A 19,734-nucleotide genomic window follows, 5' to 3' on the forward strand; every position below is an offset into this window, starting at 1 on the left:
GTCCCATTGGTCCTGACGTCTCCGGTGACTGGCACGGACCCGCTGGCATCGCCGACGTGAAGACAGTGCAAAGCCTCCGCGCCGGTGCAATGGGCGGGGAGCTGGAGAGGGGAGGGAAGGGGTCACACACATGGCCGGGAAGCAGAGGGGTGCAGGTGGGGGTGGTGACAGATGGGGCCAACAATGAGTGGAGAAAGACAGAAACACCGACGTGCAAAGGAGACCTACAACAGTGCATGATCTCTCTCGCGTGGCAGGTGACTGTCACTGGGAAACTGAAGGGAGCGACAATCTGCTGCTGCCTGCCCGCTGAGTTAAAGAGTTCCCACGGTAGACTCACGATACACTAAGGTAAATGCACGGGCCACTACGTTCTTAAATCGAGTTTAAATGTTTCAATTATTAACCACAAGAGTAAAATTGACTCATGGAAAATTTCAAACATGTTTGATTTTTTGCAAGAGTAGACAAGTTACACGAGAACCTGTCGTTAGCGCCACAATGCACTACGTTGCGTCCACGAATGCCGTACGTTAATCGTACGTTATTACCACGAGGTTTAACTCGGGTTACCTCGTGTCAGCTCGTAACGTGAGAATGGCCTTTAACAGTTGCTGCTGGTGAAGTACCAAAGGTGAGTGGTGCTCCATTGACATAAAAAGCTTCACACTCCAGGACAAAGTAGCCCACTTGATTGATTTCCTATCCATCATATCAACTGGCTCAGTGGCTGCAGTATGTGCCTTCTACTAAACATACTATAGTTTCTCATGGAGTAAACATATTTTGTGGGTAAGATAGAAACATAGAAACATAGAAATTAGGTGCAGGAGTAGGCCATTCGGCCCTTCGAGCCTGCACCGCCATTCAATATGATCATGGCTGATCATCCAACTCAGTATCCCATCCCTGCCTTCTCTCCATACCCCCTGATCCCTTTAGCCACAAGGACCACATCTAACTCCCTCTTAAATATAGCCAATGAACTGGCCTCGAATACCCTCTGTGGCAGAGAGTTCCAGAGATTCACCACTCTCTGTGTGAAAAAAGTTCTTCTCATCTCGGTTTTAAAGGATTTCCCCCTTATCCTTAAGCTGTGACCCCTTGTCCTGGACTTCCCCAACATCGGGAGCAATCTTCCTGCATCTAGCCTGTCCAACCCCTTAAGAATTTTGTAAGTTTCTATAAGATCCCCTCTCAATCTCCTAAATTCTAGAGAGTATAAACCAAGTCTATCCAGTCTTTCTTCATAAGACAGTCCTGACATCCCAGGAATCAGTCTGGTGAACCTTCTCTGCACTCCCTCTATGGCAATAATGTCCTTCCTCACATTTGGAGACCAAAACTGTACGCAATACTCCAGGTGTGGTCTCACCAAGACCCTGTACAACTACAGTAGAACCTCCCTGCTCCTATACTCAAATCCTTTTGCTATGAAAGCTAACATACCATTCGCTTTCTTCACTGCCTGCTGCACCTGCATGCCCACTTTCAATGACTGGTGTACCATGACACCCAGGTCTCGCTGCATCTCCCCTTTTCCTAGTCGGCCACCATTTAGATAATAGTCTGCTTTCCTGTTTTTGCCACCAAAATGGATAACCTCACATTTATCCACATTATACTGCATCTGCCAAACATTTGCCCACTCACCCAGCCTATCCAAGTCACCTTGCAGTCTCCTAGCATCCTCCTCACAGCTAACACTGCCCCCCAGCTTAGTGTCATCCGCAAACTTGGAGATATTGCCTTCAATTCCCTCATCCAGATCATTAATATATATTGTAAATAGCTGGGGTCCCAGCACTGAGCCTTGCGGTACCCCACTAGTCACTGCCTGCCATTGTGAAAAGATGTTGTGGATAAGGTAGATGTTGATTAAATGATTGTTACCTGCTCTGTCTCCAGGGAATGCTGCATTCTCCCTGGATGTCTGACGCATTAAATTACAGTCCGCAGTGACGAAGTTCAGTTCAATCAGTTCTGGAGACCCTTGAAGAAGCTGTCATTGAAGTTAATAAATGTGTTTATGATGTGATTTTGGCAGTAACATTTTTCTTAAGAATCTCAAATGGTATGAAGTAATGTGAAAGTGAAAATATACAAGATAAAAATTTACTGTTTTGTTATGTTTCTACAATATGGCAATGTCATTTGGTAATGCACTGAAAATTCACTGAATTGTCATAGTCTTAGTGCCATACAGCATGGAAACAGTTCCTTCAGCCCAACCTTCCCACACCGAGCAACATGTCCCATCTGCACTAGTCCCACCTGCCTACGTTTGGCATATATCCCTCTAAACATGTCCTATCCAGGTTTAATGGATAATTGTTTCTTATATCCAGTTTCAATTGTTTTTTAAACATTGTGAAAGTCCCTGCCTCAACTACCTCCTCTAGCAGCTGTTCCATACACTCACCACCCTTTGTTTGAAAAAGATACCCCTCAGATTAAATCTTTTCCCCCTCACCATAAACCTATGGTTCTTGATTCCCCTACTCGGCAAAGAGACTCATGATTTTATACACCTCTATAAGAGCACCCCTCGTCGTCCTGCAAAGGAATAGGGTCCCAGCCTGTTCAACCTCTCCCTATAGCTCTGCGAACGGGTCGGGTACTTTTCGGCACCGCTGTTTCTGATTGTTCCCCCGTTTAATATAAATGTAGGTTTCTGTTGTCCCCTATAAATTGTGTCATGAATTTTCCTATGCCCAAAAAAAAATAACCAGCCGGTAACTAATCTTTATTCATCTAAACTTTCATCTTAATTAAGTATATAACAATAATAAACCTGAAGCTAAACCAGTAGAATGATTTTCGAGACTTTGTAATAATTTACTGTCTACTTTGTTAATGATTGCACTTTAAAAATGATTTGTTTTTACCCTCAATCTTCTGCTCTCTACCTGGTTGTAGTGGTTTTGGGTGTGTTTAATGAGACGTTCTCATGAATTAGCAAAAGATCGGCGCCTCCAAACGGAGGCGCCGAAACAGCGGTGCCGAAACGGTGGCGCCGAATGGTACCATTCCGCTGCGAACAGATTAACACATTGCACAGAATTCAATACCTTGCACATTAGTAATATGACCAGAGGCTCCTTGATTTCTATATTTTGTGAAATTGCAGTTCATACTTTCCCTTGGCTTAGAAGATTTATGGCTCAGAAGTATGTTTGAAATTTCAGAATATTTCACTTCCAAGATTTGCATCACATCATTTTATCAGTGTTATAACAACAAACCTTTTTCAGTTCCGCTTTCAAGTTGCAAGGATTGCTCTGTGGACTGAATAATGATTTCTTAAACCTCTCAATTACACTTTTTCGAAAGTTGTGATGTAAAGTAGGTGGAAGCTGTGTAGAGAGAGGAGAATCGTACTTAGAATTTGAGAGCTTCTCGTTAATTCAGTTAAATAAGATAAAATCTGTAGAATGTCTTGACATAAAGGTCTGATGATATAGATTTAATTATTTTACATCATAAGACAAAATACATATTGTGGGCTCGCTAATTGTTTCAATAGCATTGAACAGAGGATCACGGAATGCGTCTGTTTTCCACGCGGAAATTCAGGATCCCATTGTGATGTCATTGTGACGTCGAATGCAGCTGATGTGCAGGGAAAGTGGAAAATTGTTTATGTAAAGTTGTATTTGTAAACTTTAAAATGTCAATAATTTAAAAAACACCATCAATCTGAACAAAACTTGGCTATTGCACACCCCGAGACAATGGTAAGTAAGTTGGGCCAAACATTGTAGCGCTATCATGTACCGTTTTGACGGAGATTACAGGACTCACTCACACGCTAACAAATAACCAAACAAGATGAGAGTTTTAGTAATATACTAGACCAAGTGGGACCCGTTGGGTCCCGTCCCCTCAACGCGCGGTTGGGGGAGGGGGTGGCGGCCTGCAGCGTCACACACACTAACCACCCCCACACACACTATACACATATATAGATAAAAGGGAGGATAGGAGAGAAAAGTAAGGTCAGTGATATAATGGAGTCCAAAGTTGTCAGGTATGTGATAGAGAATAGATTGCAGGAATATAAGTGAGGGAAATGGATTGACGGGATTGCACCGAATAATTTTCTATTCATTGAGATATGATGGGCTTTCTTTATTGTTGTAATAATGTTCTGGGCCCAGGACAGATCCTCAGAGATATGCACGGTCAGGAATTTGAAGTTTTTGACTCTCTTCACAACTGTTCTGTCGATGTGCACAGGTTTGTGGATCCTCGACCTTCTTCTTCCAGAGTCAACAATCAGTTCCTTGGTTTTACTGATGATGTAAGCAAGGTTGTTGTTCTGGCATCATCTGGTCAGTTGATCAATCTTCCTCCTATGCTCTGACTCATCGGCATCTGTAATTTGTCCAACAACAGTGGTGTTGTAGGCAAATTTGAAGATAGAGCTGAACTGTCTCCAGCTACACAGTCATGAGTATAGAGTAGAGCAGGGGGCCGAACATGTGGCTTTGAGGTGCTCCTATGCTGATGGTTATCGAGGAAGAAATGTTGCTGCCAATTTCTACAGATTGAGGTTTGTTGAGGATCCAGTTGCAGATGGATGTGCAGAGACCTAGTTCTGTGAGCTTGAGAATGTCTTCCTTTTCCCTTAACCACTTATTTCCCAGCCAGTCCCGCACCTGTTTTCACCCTCACTCCTCCCAGCCAAAACAGATATGGTTTCTCTAGTTCATACCTTTCATCCCATTCCTGCAACACTATTCCCTTCCCCAAAATAAAACTTTACATTCAATGGATCATTGAATTCCACTAGCTTCAATGAGAGATTTCACCAGCATCATTTTCCCTTCCCCTCCATTTTTGCCATTCCGAAGGGACGATTCTCTTCATGACTTGCAGATCTGTTTTTCTTTTTCCACCAACCGTGTAACTCCTTGTTCTTTGTTCGCTATCTGGGGACCTAAAGAGTCCTTCCAGGTGAAGCAAAAAATCATATGCAATTACTTTCTATCAAGTTATTTAATATGTTTTTCATGGTTTCCTCTAGCAAATCCAACACAGGTTGGGCAACTGGCTTGCAGAACACCTTCATGCAGTCTGCAAGGATTACCTCGAGCTTCATGTTGCCTTTCATTTTAAGTCCCTATCCCATTCCCGTTGTTACCTCTACATTTGACCACCTGCATTGGAGGCTATATACGAGGCACTAGGCAACCATTGAGACAAAATTGAATTCAATAATCTCATATAATCAGCCCATCCTGTCTGTGTCAAAACTAGCCAGTTCTGATGCGAAGTTGACCTCCTTTTCCTCTCCTGACATTGCCTGACATGTTGCATATTGCCAGTATTTTTTCTCCTCCCTAATTGCTATCATCAACCAGATGGCACTGAGAGCAGGTGTCATATTTTATGCTATTTTCTTATGGCATGGAAAGAGGGTATTCAGTCCATAGAATTTATGCTGGTTTTCAGAGCAATTCCATTAATCCAATTCCCTCTTTTATATCGCTGTAGCCTATTCTCTTTCACATACCTGACAACTTTGGTCTCCATTTTATCACTGACCTTTCTTTTCTCAACAATCCTCCCTCATTCTTTCATTTCAAACTCATGCGCATTCTCACGTTTCTAGTTTCTCATTGACCTGAAATGTTACCTATTTTACCCTCGCCCTCTCCCTCCCACTGCTTCATATACAACATATAGGACTTTCTGTAATCTATTTCAGTTTTCCAACAGTTGCAGTTTTCTTGTTCTGTAGGAACAAAAGTTGTTGGAGTATGCAAATCACCATATACTTTCTACGTGAATACATTCTAAAACAGTTCTGTGTTGAAAATTGAAGGTGATACTAAGAGTCATAAGCTAAATAATTGGGATTGCACTAACATTCAGGAGACTTGTGCAGTTTGGACCAACAATGATAAATTAAAGTGTGAGCTGTGGTTAATTTTGGAAGCGGGTACATAACTAGAATTATGGAATTGTTACTGCTCAAACGATGCCATTTTCCCATCAAGTTCATGCCGTACTCAAGAATGCTACATGTGGTTAATGGAATCATCCATACATTCATTGTTCATTGTTCATTTTATTATCATTCGATAAAAACATGCTTCCACATGAATCATGAACGAAATTTGTACTCGGGTCCGAGCAACGTAATAGTGCAGTAAGATATCAATAAAGTGCAGTAAAGACATCAATAAATTCTAACTATATAAAAACCTTCCACAATAAAATCTAAATAATAATGAGCCTATGAATAAATAGTAAAAAGCAACAAAGCAGCATTGTTAAAAGACTGCAGCGTAATAATGTCGATAGCAGCAGCAGTAGCAGCAGACAGTTCACTGAGGTAGTGAGGGAGGGAGTTTAAAAGTCTCACGGCCTCGGGAAAGAAGCTGGCTTTAAGCCTTATCCTGAAGTGTTGTGAAAGCTCCCTTGCGACTAAACAGGCAGTCAAAAACATTGAACAATTTACATTGGGGAAAAAATAATATTTTAAAGACTGTTATCCTTACCAAATCTGTATTGTGCGACAAAGCTCTAAATTTGCCAAATATCTTTAGCGAAACCCAGCAAATAAGTTTAGTGATTTTCCCAAAAGAAGGCCTAATTAACAAGTTTCTTCCTTGGAGCGCTGGATGGTGAAGAGTGATCTTATAGAGGGGTATAAGATCATGAGGGGGAACAGATAGGTTTGATGCACATAATTATTCATCCAGAGTAAGGGAATCAAGAACCAAAAGACATAGGTTTAAGGTCAGAGGAAATATTGAATAGTAATCTGAAGGGCAACCTTCTGTATATACTCATATACTGAAGGGTATAGGGAACACATTGCCAGAGGAGGTAGTTGTGGCAGGTACTATAACAACATTTAAAAGACATTTAGACAGATACATGGAAAGGAAAAGTTAGAGGGATATGGGCCAAACATGGTCAGGTGGGATGAGTGCAGATGGGATATCTTGGTAGGCATGAGCAAGTTGGATTGAAGGGCCTGCTTCCATGCTGTATGACTCTAATAGGCAATAATTCAATTGCCATGTTTTTAAATAAAAGTTTGCTCTAACATAACTGAAAATGTCTGTAAACCCTGTAGTTGCTGTTGTGGAGTTTTACAGGTATAACATAGATAGAATATCTATCTATATTATACCTCTAAAAGTCATCTTGTATGTGTGTTGTATGTATGTTTTGTATCTTCCTAAAAACACTATGCGCTAACACTCAAATATTTACATATTCTGACTCGCATTTTTCCCCTCCACATCCTACTCAGCTTAATATTTCATCCTATATTTCTCGTTATTCAAGATAAAAACAATTTTAAGCCCAAAACCACTTCTCACAGAGCCGTTTCCTGCAGGTTCCAGTGATAATGTCACAATGCCACTGTCAGTGCACCAATCACAATGGGCTCTCAAGTTGCCGAGTGCAACATTGACATCACAATGGAACATTGCCAACTGTAATAACAGCTTCTCACAGAAAGTCTTTTTTCCAGCAGCTTCCAGTTATGGTACTATATTTCACAAGTTATTGATCATTAAAGCTTTAAAAATGCCAACTTTAACAAGATTTTTACTTAATATCCTTACTGCCAGCCTCCAACACACTTCAATATAAAGTTGCAAGACAGGAACACTGAACTTTTCACCTCTATGGAATATCATGGCAAGTGCATCAACAGGAGGGGGAGGGTGAATTGGTATTGCAATTGGAACTATTGCGGCAGGCAGGGAAGTGCAATTGGATTTTTTTTTAAGTCCACTGCTGAGGGAGGCAGGGGGGTGCTGGAATTGTACGTTCGGGAATGGCTTCAGTTGGGGGAACCAGGCCCCCAACTGAAGCTTTGGGGAACGGGTTGCATTGGGGGACCAGGCCTCCCGTGTGACAGGGACCCAACGGGTCCCACTTGATCAAGTATATATACATTACTAAAACTCTCATCTTGTTTGTTTGCGTGCGTGTGTGCGTGATATTCCAAAACCCCACCAAAATGGTACACAATAGCGCTACAATATTTGGCCCACCTTACTTACCATTATCCAGGGTATGTCAAATAAACAAGTTTTGTTGAGATCAATGGTATATTTAAAAGTTATTAAGATTTAAAAAACTTAAAAAACCGCGCATGCGCAGTTGGGGGAGAGTTCTCATGCGCATCTTTACTGGCGTCGCAAATGGCACCCAACGGGTCCTCAGCCACGCCTGTGCAGTTGGGGCCTTTCCAGAATTGAGAATGCAGCGGCGGTGAGTGGCCAAACCAACGATCCAGGGCCTGGACGCTCAGCCTGGCTTTGAGGCTGGCTGCTGCAGCTCTGGGCAAGCAAGGAGGGAGAGAAGCGGCAACCTCAAGATCCTGGGGACGTGAGGATGGAGGGTGGGGGGGATTAAGGGAGAGGGAGGAAAGTGGGAGAGGTGAGGAGGGTGTGGGGGAGGAGGGAGAATAGAGGGAGAGGAGGGCAGTGGGGGAAGTCAGGAGGGATAGTGGGGGGATAGGGGGAGGCGATAGAGTGATTGGATGGGGGTAGGGATGGGAGAGGAGTTATGGAGGGAGGGAGTGACTGCACCTCCAAGGACACCTCTGTCAAGCTTCTCAAGTTTGCGGACGACACAACCCTAATTGGACTGATCCAGGATGGGGAGGAATCTGCCTACAGACAGGAAGTGTCTCAGCTGGTGTCCTGGTGCCGTCGCAACAACCTAGAGCTTAATGCTCTTAAGACAGTGGAATTGATTGTAGACTTTAGGAGAGCTCCCCCTCCCCTAACCCCACTCACCATCAACAACACCACAGTCACATCTGTGGAGTCTTTTAAGTTCCTGGGAACCATCATCTCCGAGGACCTTAAGTGGGGGACTACCATCAGTCAAAAAGGCACAACGGAGGATATACTTCCTGCGGCAGCTGAGGAAGCACAATCTGCCACAGGTAATGATGGTCCAATTCTACATGGCCATCGTAGTCTGTTCACACCTTCTCGATCATGGTCTGGTTTGGCTCAGCCACCAAGCACGACACCTGGAGGCTGCAGCGAATCATCTGATCAGCAGAGAAGGTCATTGGCTGCAACCTTCCCTCTATTGATGAATTGTACACAGCAAGGGCCAAGAAGCAAGCGGGTAAGATCATCTCTGACCCCTCTCACCCGGGCCACAAACTCTTTGAATCACTTCCCTCTGGAAGGCGACTCCGGGCTGTCAAAGCTGCCACAGCCAGACATAAAAACTGTTTTTATCCACGAGTAGTTGCTCTACTCAACAGCCAATAATCTATAGCCTCCCTTTGATCTGGTATTTTGTTGGTTCACATGCTTGATCAATGGTGCTTTATCATTAATGTTTTATTATTATTAATGTTTAGTGTTTTCTGAGTCATTTGTAACTGTCACTGTATGTCATGTAGTTACTTGTGGGCAGAGCACCATGGCAAATTCCTTGTATGTGAATACTTGGCCAATAAACGTACTTACTTACTGAAGGTAGGGAAAAGGAGAGGGTGGGAGAGGTGAGTGAGGGAATTGGAGAGGGGAGGAGGAGAGGGGAAGAAGAGGGAGGGTGAAGAGGAGGGGGAGGGAGTGCTGGGGGATGAGGGGAAATGAGCCGCGCCTGCGCAGTTGGGGGTTGTGGGTGAGTGGTGGAATATTGTGTTGGGCAACGGGTTGCGTTGGGGGAACGGGTGAGTGGTGAAATATTGCGTTGGGGTACCAGGCCTCTCGTGTGACAGGGACCCAACGGGTCCCACTTAGTCTGGTATACCTTTGTATAGTAGATGAGGAGGAATGTCCTTATCCAGAGAGTGTGAAATTCATTGCCACAGATGCTTTGCGGCCAAGTTATTAAATATTTTTAAAGCAGAGATTGAGAGGTTCTTGATTACTAAGGGTGAAAGGTTATGAAGAGAAGGCAGAAGAATGGGGTTGAGAGGGAAAAATAGATCAACCATGATCAAATAGTGCAGCAAATTCGATGGCCAAATGGCCTACTTCTGCTCCTGTCTTATGGTCATTAATTTAATATGGTCACAATGTAATTGAGGGGCCAGGTTATTTGTTTCCAATAAAGAGTTCTGTTGAAACAGAAGATATTTGGTTCCAGAAAAATTGTATGAAGGAAACCACACCAATTTTCAAAGTAAAGATTTGTAAGAAAGAAGGTAAGAGCGCTACAATTTTTGGCCCATCTTACCATTGTCCTGGGGCGTGCTATGGCAAGTTTAGTTCGGATTGATGTTGTATTTTGCAAGTTATTGGCATTTTAAACTTTACAAAAACCTCTTTTCAAACCACTTTTCCACATGCCCTGCCCATCAGCCGTGTTCGACATCACAATGACGTCACAATGGGATCCGGAATCTCATTAAAGAAAAAATCCATTTTAATCAAATTCTTCCGTTTTCAGTAACTGCTAACATTGTGTTTAGGTTATTTTAAAGACAAATCACGATTTTCATTGTGGGGGGTGGGATAGGATGGTGGGATAGGAGGGAGGTGAGGAGTGAGGGAGCAGGGGGATAGAGGGAGAGGAGGGGGGTTAGGGAGGGTAGAGAGAGTGGAAAATGGGGAGGTGAGGAGGGAGAGTGGGGGAGGAGGGTGGGATGGAGGTAGAGGAAGGGGGAAATGGGGGATAGAGGGAGAGGAGGGCAGTGGGGGAGGTGAGGAGGGATAGTGGGATGGGGAGGTGAGGAGGGAGAGTGGGGGAGGAGGGTGGGATGGAGGTAGAGGAAGGGGGAAATGGGGGATAGAGGGAGAGGAGGGCAGTGGGGGAGGTGAGGAGGGATAGTGGGATGGGGAGGTGAGGAGTGGGGGATCAGGGAAACAGAGGGAGAGGAGGGGGGTAGGGAGGGGAGAGGGGTTATGGAGGGAGGGAGTGACTGAAGGTAAGGGAAGAGAGGGAGGGAGGTGAGGGAGGGAGGGGCGAGGGACGCAGAGGTGAGGGAGGCAGAGGTGAGGGGGGAGTGAGGGAGGGGAGGAGGAGAGGTCAAAGAAGAGAGGGTGAAGAGGAGGGGGAGTGAGTGCTGGGGATGAGGGGGAATGGAGGAGGATAGGGGTAGGAAGAGCGATGGCGAGGCGCAGTTGGGGAGGGTTGCCATGACTCGTGTCACAACGGTGATCTCTGGCATCACAACAAGAACCCGTCAGCCGCGCCTGCGCAGTTGGGGGCGATGGGAGAGTGGTGGAATATTGCCTTGGGGACGGGCCCAACGGGTCAAGTAATATCTAAAATCACCATGATTATCAGTGATGCCCTTGATGTTGCAGGTAGCACTTTTTTGGGTGATGAAAGGATGGGTGGTATCTACAACATTCTCTGCACTTTCACCCTTTGTACAGTGTCACATTGGTTGCCAGAGAACCCTAAACCAATTTCCCTTCACACCACACAAAGTCAAATCAGCCCCACAACTTTAAATACCAGAATACCATCACTTTCAGAACTACTATAAATTTCCTTCAGTGCATATTCTGTGCAGAACAATGTTTTCCCACAGGCTTACACAACATTGGTTTGCATGCCACATACAATGCTATTAGAAAATGTTTTTTTCAAATGTAGGAGAATTTCAGGCCACTGTCTGTCCATGAAAGGTATATTTTTCATCCCTGACAAACAAATTAACACATTGGATACTTAACAATCATTATGAACTTTTATGAGATAAAAATGTAAATGATCTTTGCAGCTGTAGAGAGAAGATAAAGGGGAAAAAGATAATCTTCAGAAAGATACCGCCACATGATCAATAATCACAATACATGGAAGCAAAGCATTTTAGAAAATAAATTCATGGGTTGAATAACATTTGTTCAAAATTAAAACCAAAAGCATTTAAATGTAATGGTTGTAATAAAATAACACAATGAATCAACCGCATACCTGTGTAATATATACGATTTTGTGCAACTGGATGAGAATCTGTTGAATTGGGTCACTAATTTGGCGTACTTTCCGTTGAGAGACTGCTATTCCTGCAGATGCTATCAATGAGAATGCCATAATCAGATAAGAGGAATTCCAAGTAGACAGTTTACGGTTTTACGATGGAACACTATCAGAGTAGTATAAATAAGTAAATGTATGAAAATAGTTCAAAATAACTGACTTTGTTAGATAGTGACATATGAATTAATATAAAAAGTTCACACTTTGAAGAAGACAGGTTTCAAATAGTGATAGGACAGCATTCCATTAAAACAATAAACTCTTGCCAATTAGCTATGAATGATCTTCCAATTATTATTAATCGTGGATTGCTTGTTACGGAAAATTTGAAAATAAATAATCCAGTCCATTAGAAGGTTACGTGCATGTTTGTGATTGTGACTGCGGCCTTCTGCCAACTAAAAAATGTTAGAAATTAATCACAAATAATATTTTAATACGTTCCATTGTTGAAATATTTTACAGCGGAGCATTATTAGAAATTAGAAAATCTGATTCTGATTCTGAATTATCTTCAGTAAACTAACTACAGAGTAAACTATTTTAATTCCATACATATCCAAATATATTCTGTGTTGCTGCACATTGTTTGAACATAGGCATTGTTTATATGGGGACTCCCATGAACCGTTTATCCTTTACTATTTCAATCAAGTTCTATATTCAATCTATATTCAATCAAAAACTATGATTTTCTTATTTTCCTACAATAACTGTATTAAACTAATGTAGCTAATGAACATCCCATTCACATAGTAACAATTAAGTTACTAAATTCTGAGTTACCTCCTTTTTTTCCACAGTACCATATTATTATGATATTGCTTGCAAAATGTTACCACTTTGCATTGAGTTTCCAAATTGGGGAAACATTAGTTGTCCCAATAATGAGTTCTAGCATTACTAACCAGTACCAATCCTTTTTCATCCTGAAGCCAATCTCTCATCCATTCCTAAGTTTTGCCCAGAATCTACACACTTAAATTGCAGTGTATGGGATGCAGCTCTATTTGAATATAGAACAGTCCAGCACAGAAATTGCCCTTTCAGCCCACATTGTACATGCTGCACAAATGTTAAATTAAATAAATCTCCTCTGATGACATGTGATCCATATTCCTCCATTCCCTGCATATGCACATGCCTGTCTATATGGCATTAGTGTATCTGGCCCCATCACCATCCCAGACAGCACGTTCCAGGCAACCACCACTCTTGGTGTAAATAAACTTGTCCCACACATTTTCTTTAAATTTCCATGCCACACAATAAATGTATATGCTTATATCAGGTGTCTTCTTGGCCTCTGACACTCCAGAGAAAGCAATCCCCGTTTGTCCAAACTCTTCTCATAGCTAATATACTCTAATCTAGGCAGCATTCTGGTAAATCTGTTTTGCACGCTCTCCAATGCCTCCACATCCTTCCTGTGATGGGGTGACCAGAATTGCACACAAGACTTCAAATGTTGCCAAACCTGTTCTTTAAAGTGCAACATGACTACCTAACTCTTACGTTCATTGCCCTGAACATACAGTGCCCTCCATAATGTTTTGGACCAAGACCCATCATTTATTTATTTGCCTCTGTACTCCACAATTTGAGATTTGTAATAGAAAAAATCACATGTGGTTAAAGTGCACATTGTCAGATTTTAATAAAGGCCAATTTTTATACATTTTGGTTTCACCATGTAGATATAACAGCTGTGTTTATACATTTCAGGGCACCATAATGTTTGGGACATTGCAATGTCATGTAAATGAAATTGGTTATGTTTAGTAGTTTGTTGCATATCCTTTGCATGCAATGACTGCTTGAATTCTGCGATTCATGGACATCACCAGTTGCTGGGTGTCTTCTCTGGTGATGCTCTGCCAGGCCTGTATTGCAGCCATCTTAAGCTTGTGCTTGTTTTGTGGGCTAGTACCCTTCAGTTTCCTCTTCAGCATATAAAAAGCATGCTCAATTGGGTTCAGATCGGGGAATTGACTTGCCCACTCAAGAATTGACCATTATTTAGCTTTGAAAAACTTAGGCTGTGGGCCGAGCAAAATGTGTCTAGAATTTAACTTTTGTGACCTATGTCTGAGATTTACCTGAAATTTTGCAGTTTAGATAAAATTTAATGGAAACTGGTCATAACTCGTCAGTGCCAAAAGTTGCACATTAATTAATTATGCTAATTAGAAAATGAGATCGAAAAAATAAGCGGCATTTAGTGTTCAATGCTGCTGCCTATTTAAACCATATATATATATACTAGACCAAGGGTGACCCGTTGGGTCATGTCCCCTCAACGCGCAGCTCGGTGGGGGGGGGGCGGCCTTCGGCATCACACACACACACAAACTAACCACCCCCACACACACTAACCCCCCCTTGATATATTAACATTATTCATTCGCTCCTTTTACCCCATCCCCGCCCTATCCACTCACGCATAACCCCCAACTGCGCAGGCGCGGCTAGAGAGGGGGGGGGGAGGGGGGGTAGAGAGGGATAGGGAGGGGGGTAGAGATTGAGGGGTGGGGGGGGGGGCGGCATCACAGGGGAGGGCTTTTTCCCAAACACAATACTCCACCACTCACCCATAGGTCCCACGAGAGGGAGAGGGGGCAGAGAGTGGGGACAGAGATGGAGGGCCCATTCCCCTCCCTCTCTTCCCCCCCCCTCCTCCACCCATCTCCATCCCCCCCTCCACCACCCCTCTCACTCCCCCCCCCCCTTACTCCCCTCTCTCTCTCTTTTCTCTGACCAGGGAAGGGGGTACAGAGGGAGGGAGAGCGGGTAGATGCAGCATCTATCCAGGTCGCAGAGAGGAATCCTCCCCACCAGGCGCCGGGCCAGTGCTAGGCTGCGGCTAGCATGGACCAGAGCGAGGCCCGGAGCGATCTGAGGGTGAAAAGCAGCGGAGGGCCGGCCGATCGTGGCTTTCGTGAGGGTAAGCCCACCCACCAGCTTGAGAGACGATCGGGCGGGGGATACGGAGAGGAGGTTGTCCCCTGTGACGGTCGCCACAGCCACTTTTGCACTGCGCTTGTCAGCGCCCGCGCTGTAATAATTACCGCCGCCGCCATGTTGTAGTGGGGCTGCGCATTGAAAATTCTGCGTAGCTTGTCGCGAGGAGCAGAGGCATTGTGACGTCATCCAGCGTGCTTCAGCAGTGTGTGTGTGTGTGTGTGTGTGTGTGCACGCTAACAGAAAAAATGTTAGCGACGTGCTAACGGAAATTTATTTACATAGTCCGGTAGAGATTTACCAACTGCAGTCAAAAATCGGCTTACTTGAACATATTTATGCTTTATTTCTTCAGTTACTAATAAAAACGTTCACAAATCTGAAATGTCTTTGAAAATGAAACCGAGAGGCTGATGTCACAATGGCTCTGCCGGCTGCGTCTGTGCTGCGAGCTGACGCCCCCCCCCCGCGAGCTGCTGCCGCCGCCGCCCCCCGCGAGATGCCGTCCCCCCCGAGAGATGCCGTCCCCCCGCCAGATGCTGCCCCACCCGCGAGATGCTGAAATGGGGAGACTATCTATACAGCTGTACATGGTGAAACCAAAATGTAGATAAATGGCCTTTAATAAAATCTGTCAGTGCACTTTAACCACATGTGATTTTTTAACCACATGTGATTTTCTACAAATCTCAAACTGTGGAATGCAGAGGCAAATAAATAAATGATGGGTGTTTGTCCCAAACATTATGGAGGGCACTGTATGCCTTATTTACCATTCTATCTATTTGTCACTTTCTGGGACCTGTAAGCTTGGACCATAAAATCCCTCTGGACATTCCTCTGAAACGCTATTAAGAAGCCATACCATTAACTGTACACTTTCCCCTTACTTTTGACCTCCTAAACTGCGATACCTCACACTTGTTCAGATTAAACTCCATCTGCCATTGCTACTCTACAGCCCACTGTATACTTTGACAGCCTTCCTCATTCTCCGCAGTTCCAAATTGCAAATGTGCTGACCAACCTATCTACGTATACATCCAAGGCACTTACATATATATCCCAGCGCAGATCTCCAGCCTGAATAAAATCCTTTCACTATAACTCTCTGTCTTCTACCAGTAAGCCAGTTCTAAATCCAAACGACAAAGTCAATGTGGATCCCATGCATCTTTAATCTCCTGGATCAACCTACCTAACATGAGGGACTTTTCAAATGTCTTACTAAATCAATGTAGACAACATCCACTGCTGTACCCTCATTGACCACCTTTGTCACCTCCTCAGCAAACTCAAACAAGTTCATAAATCATTCCTATCTGAATACATTATTTGTATGGTTCTAATAAATATTAAATGCCTTCTAATGTTTTAGTTTAGTTTAGAAATAGCAGAAACAGGCCCTTCAGCCCACCGGGTACGCGCTGACCAGCGATCCCCACACAATAACACTATCCTACACCCAACTAGAGCAATTTTTACATTCACCAAGCCAATTAACCTACAATCCTGTACGTCTTTGGAGTGTGGGAGGAAACCGAAGTTCTCGGAGAAAACCCACGCAGGTCACGAGGAGAACGTACAAACTCCGTACAGACAGCACCCATAGTCGGGATCGAACCCGGGTCTCCAGCACTGCATTAGCTGTAAGGCAGAAACTCTACTGCTGCGCCAACCTGACCGCCAGTTATCTTGTATTTATATATTTTCCCCTCAATAGTTCTCCTTGGCTAATTTCACATAACTACCATGATCCTTAAGTCTTCGCAGCACTACATCTGGTAGACTATGACACTGCCACCCTGAGCTTATGGAATTTCCTGTTCTTTTCGAGCAAGCTCTGATGCCCATTGAAGGTAATGGTAGAAGTAAGCCTAGTTGAAGGAGATCTAAACAAGCAAGACAAAGAAGTTTCAACAAGTATTGAAAAATTATAATATTAATTAGTCACTTTATAGTAATTATACCTTCAAACAAAACTCGATTACCTGATCTTGGTTTGGTATTTGATTGCCTTGACGCTCTTCCATGTCTGTAAAATAAAACCATGGTCAACACATTGTCTACTTTTGTAGCTTAAATATAAGCGGTTTGTTTGAATTAGTAAAATCCTTTGTCCTTCTGATCAATAACTAGAGATAGTTAGCTAGCCTGACAATGAAAATATCAATGGATCTACTTACCTGGAAATATAATTTACAGGGAAGAAATAATAATTAACTTTCTATTTGTTTGATTGAGTTCAACATGAGGCAGTTCTCACATTTTTCCTATATCAATAACTCATTCAATAACTCATTCAAATTTAGCAATGGGACTATCTTTTTGAAAATTCTCTCCAGCTTTGTATTGAACTCCCAGTACAGCTAAAAGTGTCTCACATGTCCAAACAATAGCATTAATGCTTGATTCACAAACTTGGGGTAGGAATTAAGATGATATGATATAATTAAGATGAATATGATATAGTTGGGATCACGGAGACATGGCTCCAGGGTGACCAAGGCTGGGAGCTGAACATCCAGGGATATTCAATATTCAGGAGGGATAGACAGAAAGGAAAAGGAGGTGGGGTAGCGCGGCTGGTTAGAGAGGAGATTAACGCAATAGAAAGGAAGGACATTAGCTTGGAGGATGTGGAATCGATTTGGGTAGAGCTGCGAAACACTAAGGGGCAGAAAACGCTAGTGGGAGTTGTGTGCAGGCCACCTAACAGTAGTAGTGGAGTTGTGGATGGCATCAAACAGGAAATTAGAAATGCGTGCAACAAAGGTAAAACAGTTATAATGGGTGACTTCAATCTACATATAGATTGGGTGAATCAAATTGGCAGGGGTGCTGAGGAAGAGGATTTCTTGGAATGTATGCGGGATAGTTTTCTAAACCAACATGTAGAGGAATCAACGAGAGAGCAGGCTATTCTAGACTGGGTATTGAATAATGAGGAAGGGTTAGTTAGCAGTCTTGTTGTGCATGGCCCCTTGGGCAAGAGTGACCATAATATGGTTGAGTTCTTCATTAGGATGGAGAGTGACATTGTTGATTGATTGATTGATTGATTGATTGATAGAATTTAATTCAGAAACAAGGGTCCTGAACTTAAAGAAAGGTGACTTTGAGGGTATGAGACGTGAATTGGCCAAGATAGACTGGCAATTGATTCTTAAAGGGTTGACGGTGGATATGCAATGAAAGGCATTTAAAAACTGCATGGATGAACTACAACAATTGTTCATCCCAGTTTGGCAAAAGAATAAATCAGGGAGGGTAGTGCATCCGTGGATAACAAGGGAAATCAGGGATAGTATCAAAACAAAAGATGAAGTGCACAAATTAGCCAGAAATAGCAGAGGACTGGGAGAAATTCAGAGTTTAGCAGAGGAGGACAAAAGGCTTAATTAGGAAAGGGAAAATAGATTATGAAAGAAAACTGGCAGGGAACATAAAAAATGACTGCAAAGGTTTTTATAGATATGTGAAGAGGAAAAGATTAGTTAAAACAAATGTAGGTCCCTTGCAGTCAGAAACAGGCGAATTGATCATGGGGAACAAGGATCAATTGACCAATTGAATAACTACTTTGCTTCTGTCTTCACTAAAGAAGACATAAATAATCTGCTGGAAATAGCAAGGGACCGGGGGTTAAATGAGATGGAGGAACTGAGTAAAATCCAGGTTAGCCGGGAAGTGGTGTGAGGTAAATTGAATGGATTAAAGGCCGATAAATCCCCAGGGCCAGATAAGTTGCATCCCAGAGTACTTAAGGAAGTAGCCACAGAAATAGTGGATGCATTAGTGATAATTTTTCAAAACTCTTTAGATTCTGGAGTAGTTCCTGAGGACTGGAGGGTAGCTAATGTAACCCCACTTTTTAAAAAGGGAGGGAAAGAGAAAACGGGGAATTACAGACTAGTTAGTCTAACATCGGTGGTGGGGAAAATTCTGGAGTCAGTTATTAAAGATGGGATAGCAGCACATTTGGAAAGTGGTGAATTCATTTGACAAAGTCAGCATGGATTTATGAAAGGTAAATCATGTCTGACGGATCTTATAGAATTTTTCGAGGATGTAACTAGTAGAGTGGATAAGGGAGAACCAGTGGATGTGTTATATCTGGACTTTCAGAAGGCTTTCGACAAGGTCCCACATAAGAGATCAGTATGCAAACTTAAAGCACACGGCATTGGGGGTTCAGTATTGAAGTGGATAGAGAACTGGCTGGCAGACAGGAAGCAAAGAGTAGGAGTAAACGGGTCCTTTTCACAATGGCAGGCAGTGACTAGTGGGGTACCGCAAGGCTCAGTGCTGGGACCCCAGTTATTTACAATATATATTAATGATCTGGATGAGGGAATTGAATGAAACATCTTCAAGTTTGCGGATGACACGAAGCTGGGGGGCAGTGTTAGTTGTGAGGAGGATGCTAGGAGGCTGCAAGGTGACTTGGATAGGCTGGGTGAGTGGGCAAATGCATGTCAGGTGCAGTATAATGTGGATAAATGTGAGGTTATCCACTTTGGTGGCAAAAACAGGAAAGTAGACTATTATCTGAATGGTGGCCGATTAGGAAAAGGGGAGATGCAACGAGACCTGGGTGTCATGGTACACCAGTCATTGAAAGTAGGCATGCAGGTGCAGCAGGCAGTGAAGAAAGCAAATGGTATGTCAGCATTCATAGCAAAAGGATTTGAGTATACGAGCAGGGAGGTTCTACTGCAGTTGTACAGGGTCTTGGTGAGACCACACCTGGAGTATTGCGTACAGTTTTGGTCTCCTAATCTGAGGAAAGACATTCTTGCCATAGAGGGAGTACAGAGAAGGTTCACCAGA

At 43.3% G+C, this 19,734-nt stretch overlaps 1 protein-coding gene across 1 annotated transcript in view; it reads right to left on the reverse strand.

Moving 5' to 3' along the window:
* Positions 1-19,734, reverse strand: part of nek10 (NIMA related kinase 10) — a 172,214-nt gene that overhangs the window by 14,899 nt on the left and 137,581 nt on the right. Inside the window, exons 31-35 of the mRNA XM_033047147.1 lie at positions 16,893-16,936; positions 16,653-16,793; positions 11,875-11,975; positions 3,246-3,356; positions 1,894-2,002 (exon numbers count right to left, since the gene is read on the reverse strand). Of these exons, the coding sequence (XP_032903038.1) occupies positions 1,894-2,002; positions 3,246-3,356; positions 11,875-11,975; positions 16,653-16,793; positions 16,893-16,936 (506 nt within the window). The remainder of the gene's footprint in view (positions 1-1,893; positions 2,003-3,245; positions 3,357-11,874; positions 11,976-16,652; positions 16,794-16,892; positions 16,937-19,734) is intronic.

The sequence above is a fragment of the Amblyraja radiata genome, chromosome 2 (assembly GCF_010909765.2).
Source record: "Amblyraja radiata isolate CabotCenter1 chromosome 2, sAmbRad1.1.pri, whole genome shotgun sequence".
NCBI lineage: Eukaryota > Metazoa > Chordata > Chondrichthyes > Rajiformes > Rajidae > Amblyraja > Amblyraja radiata.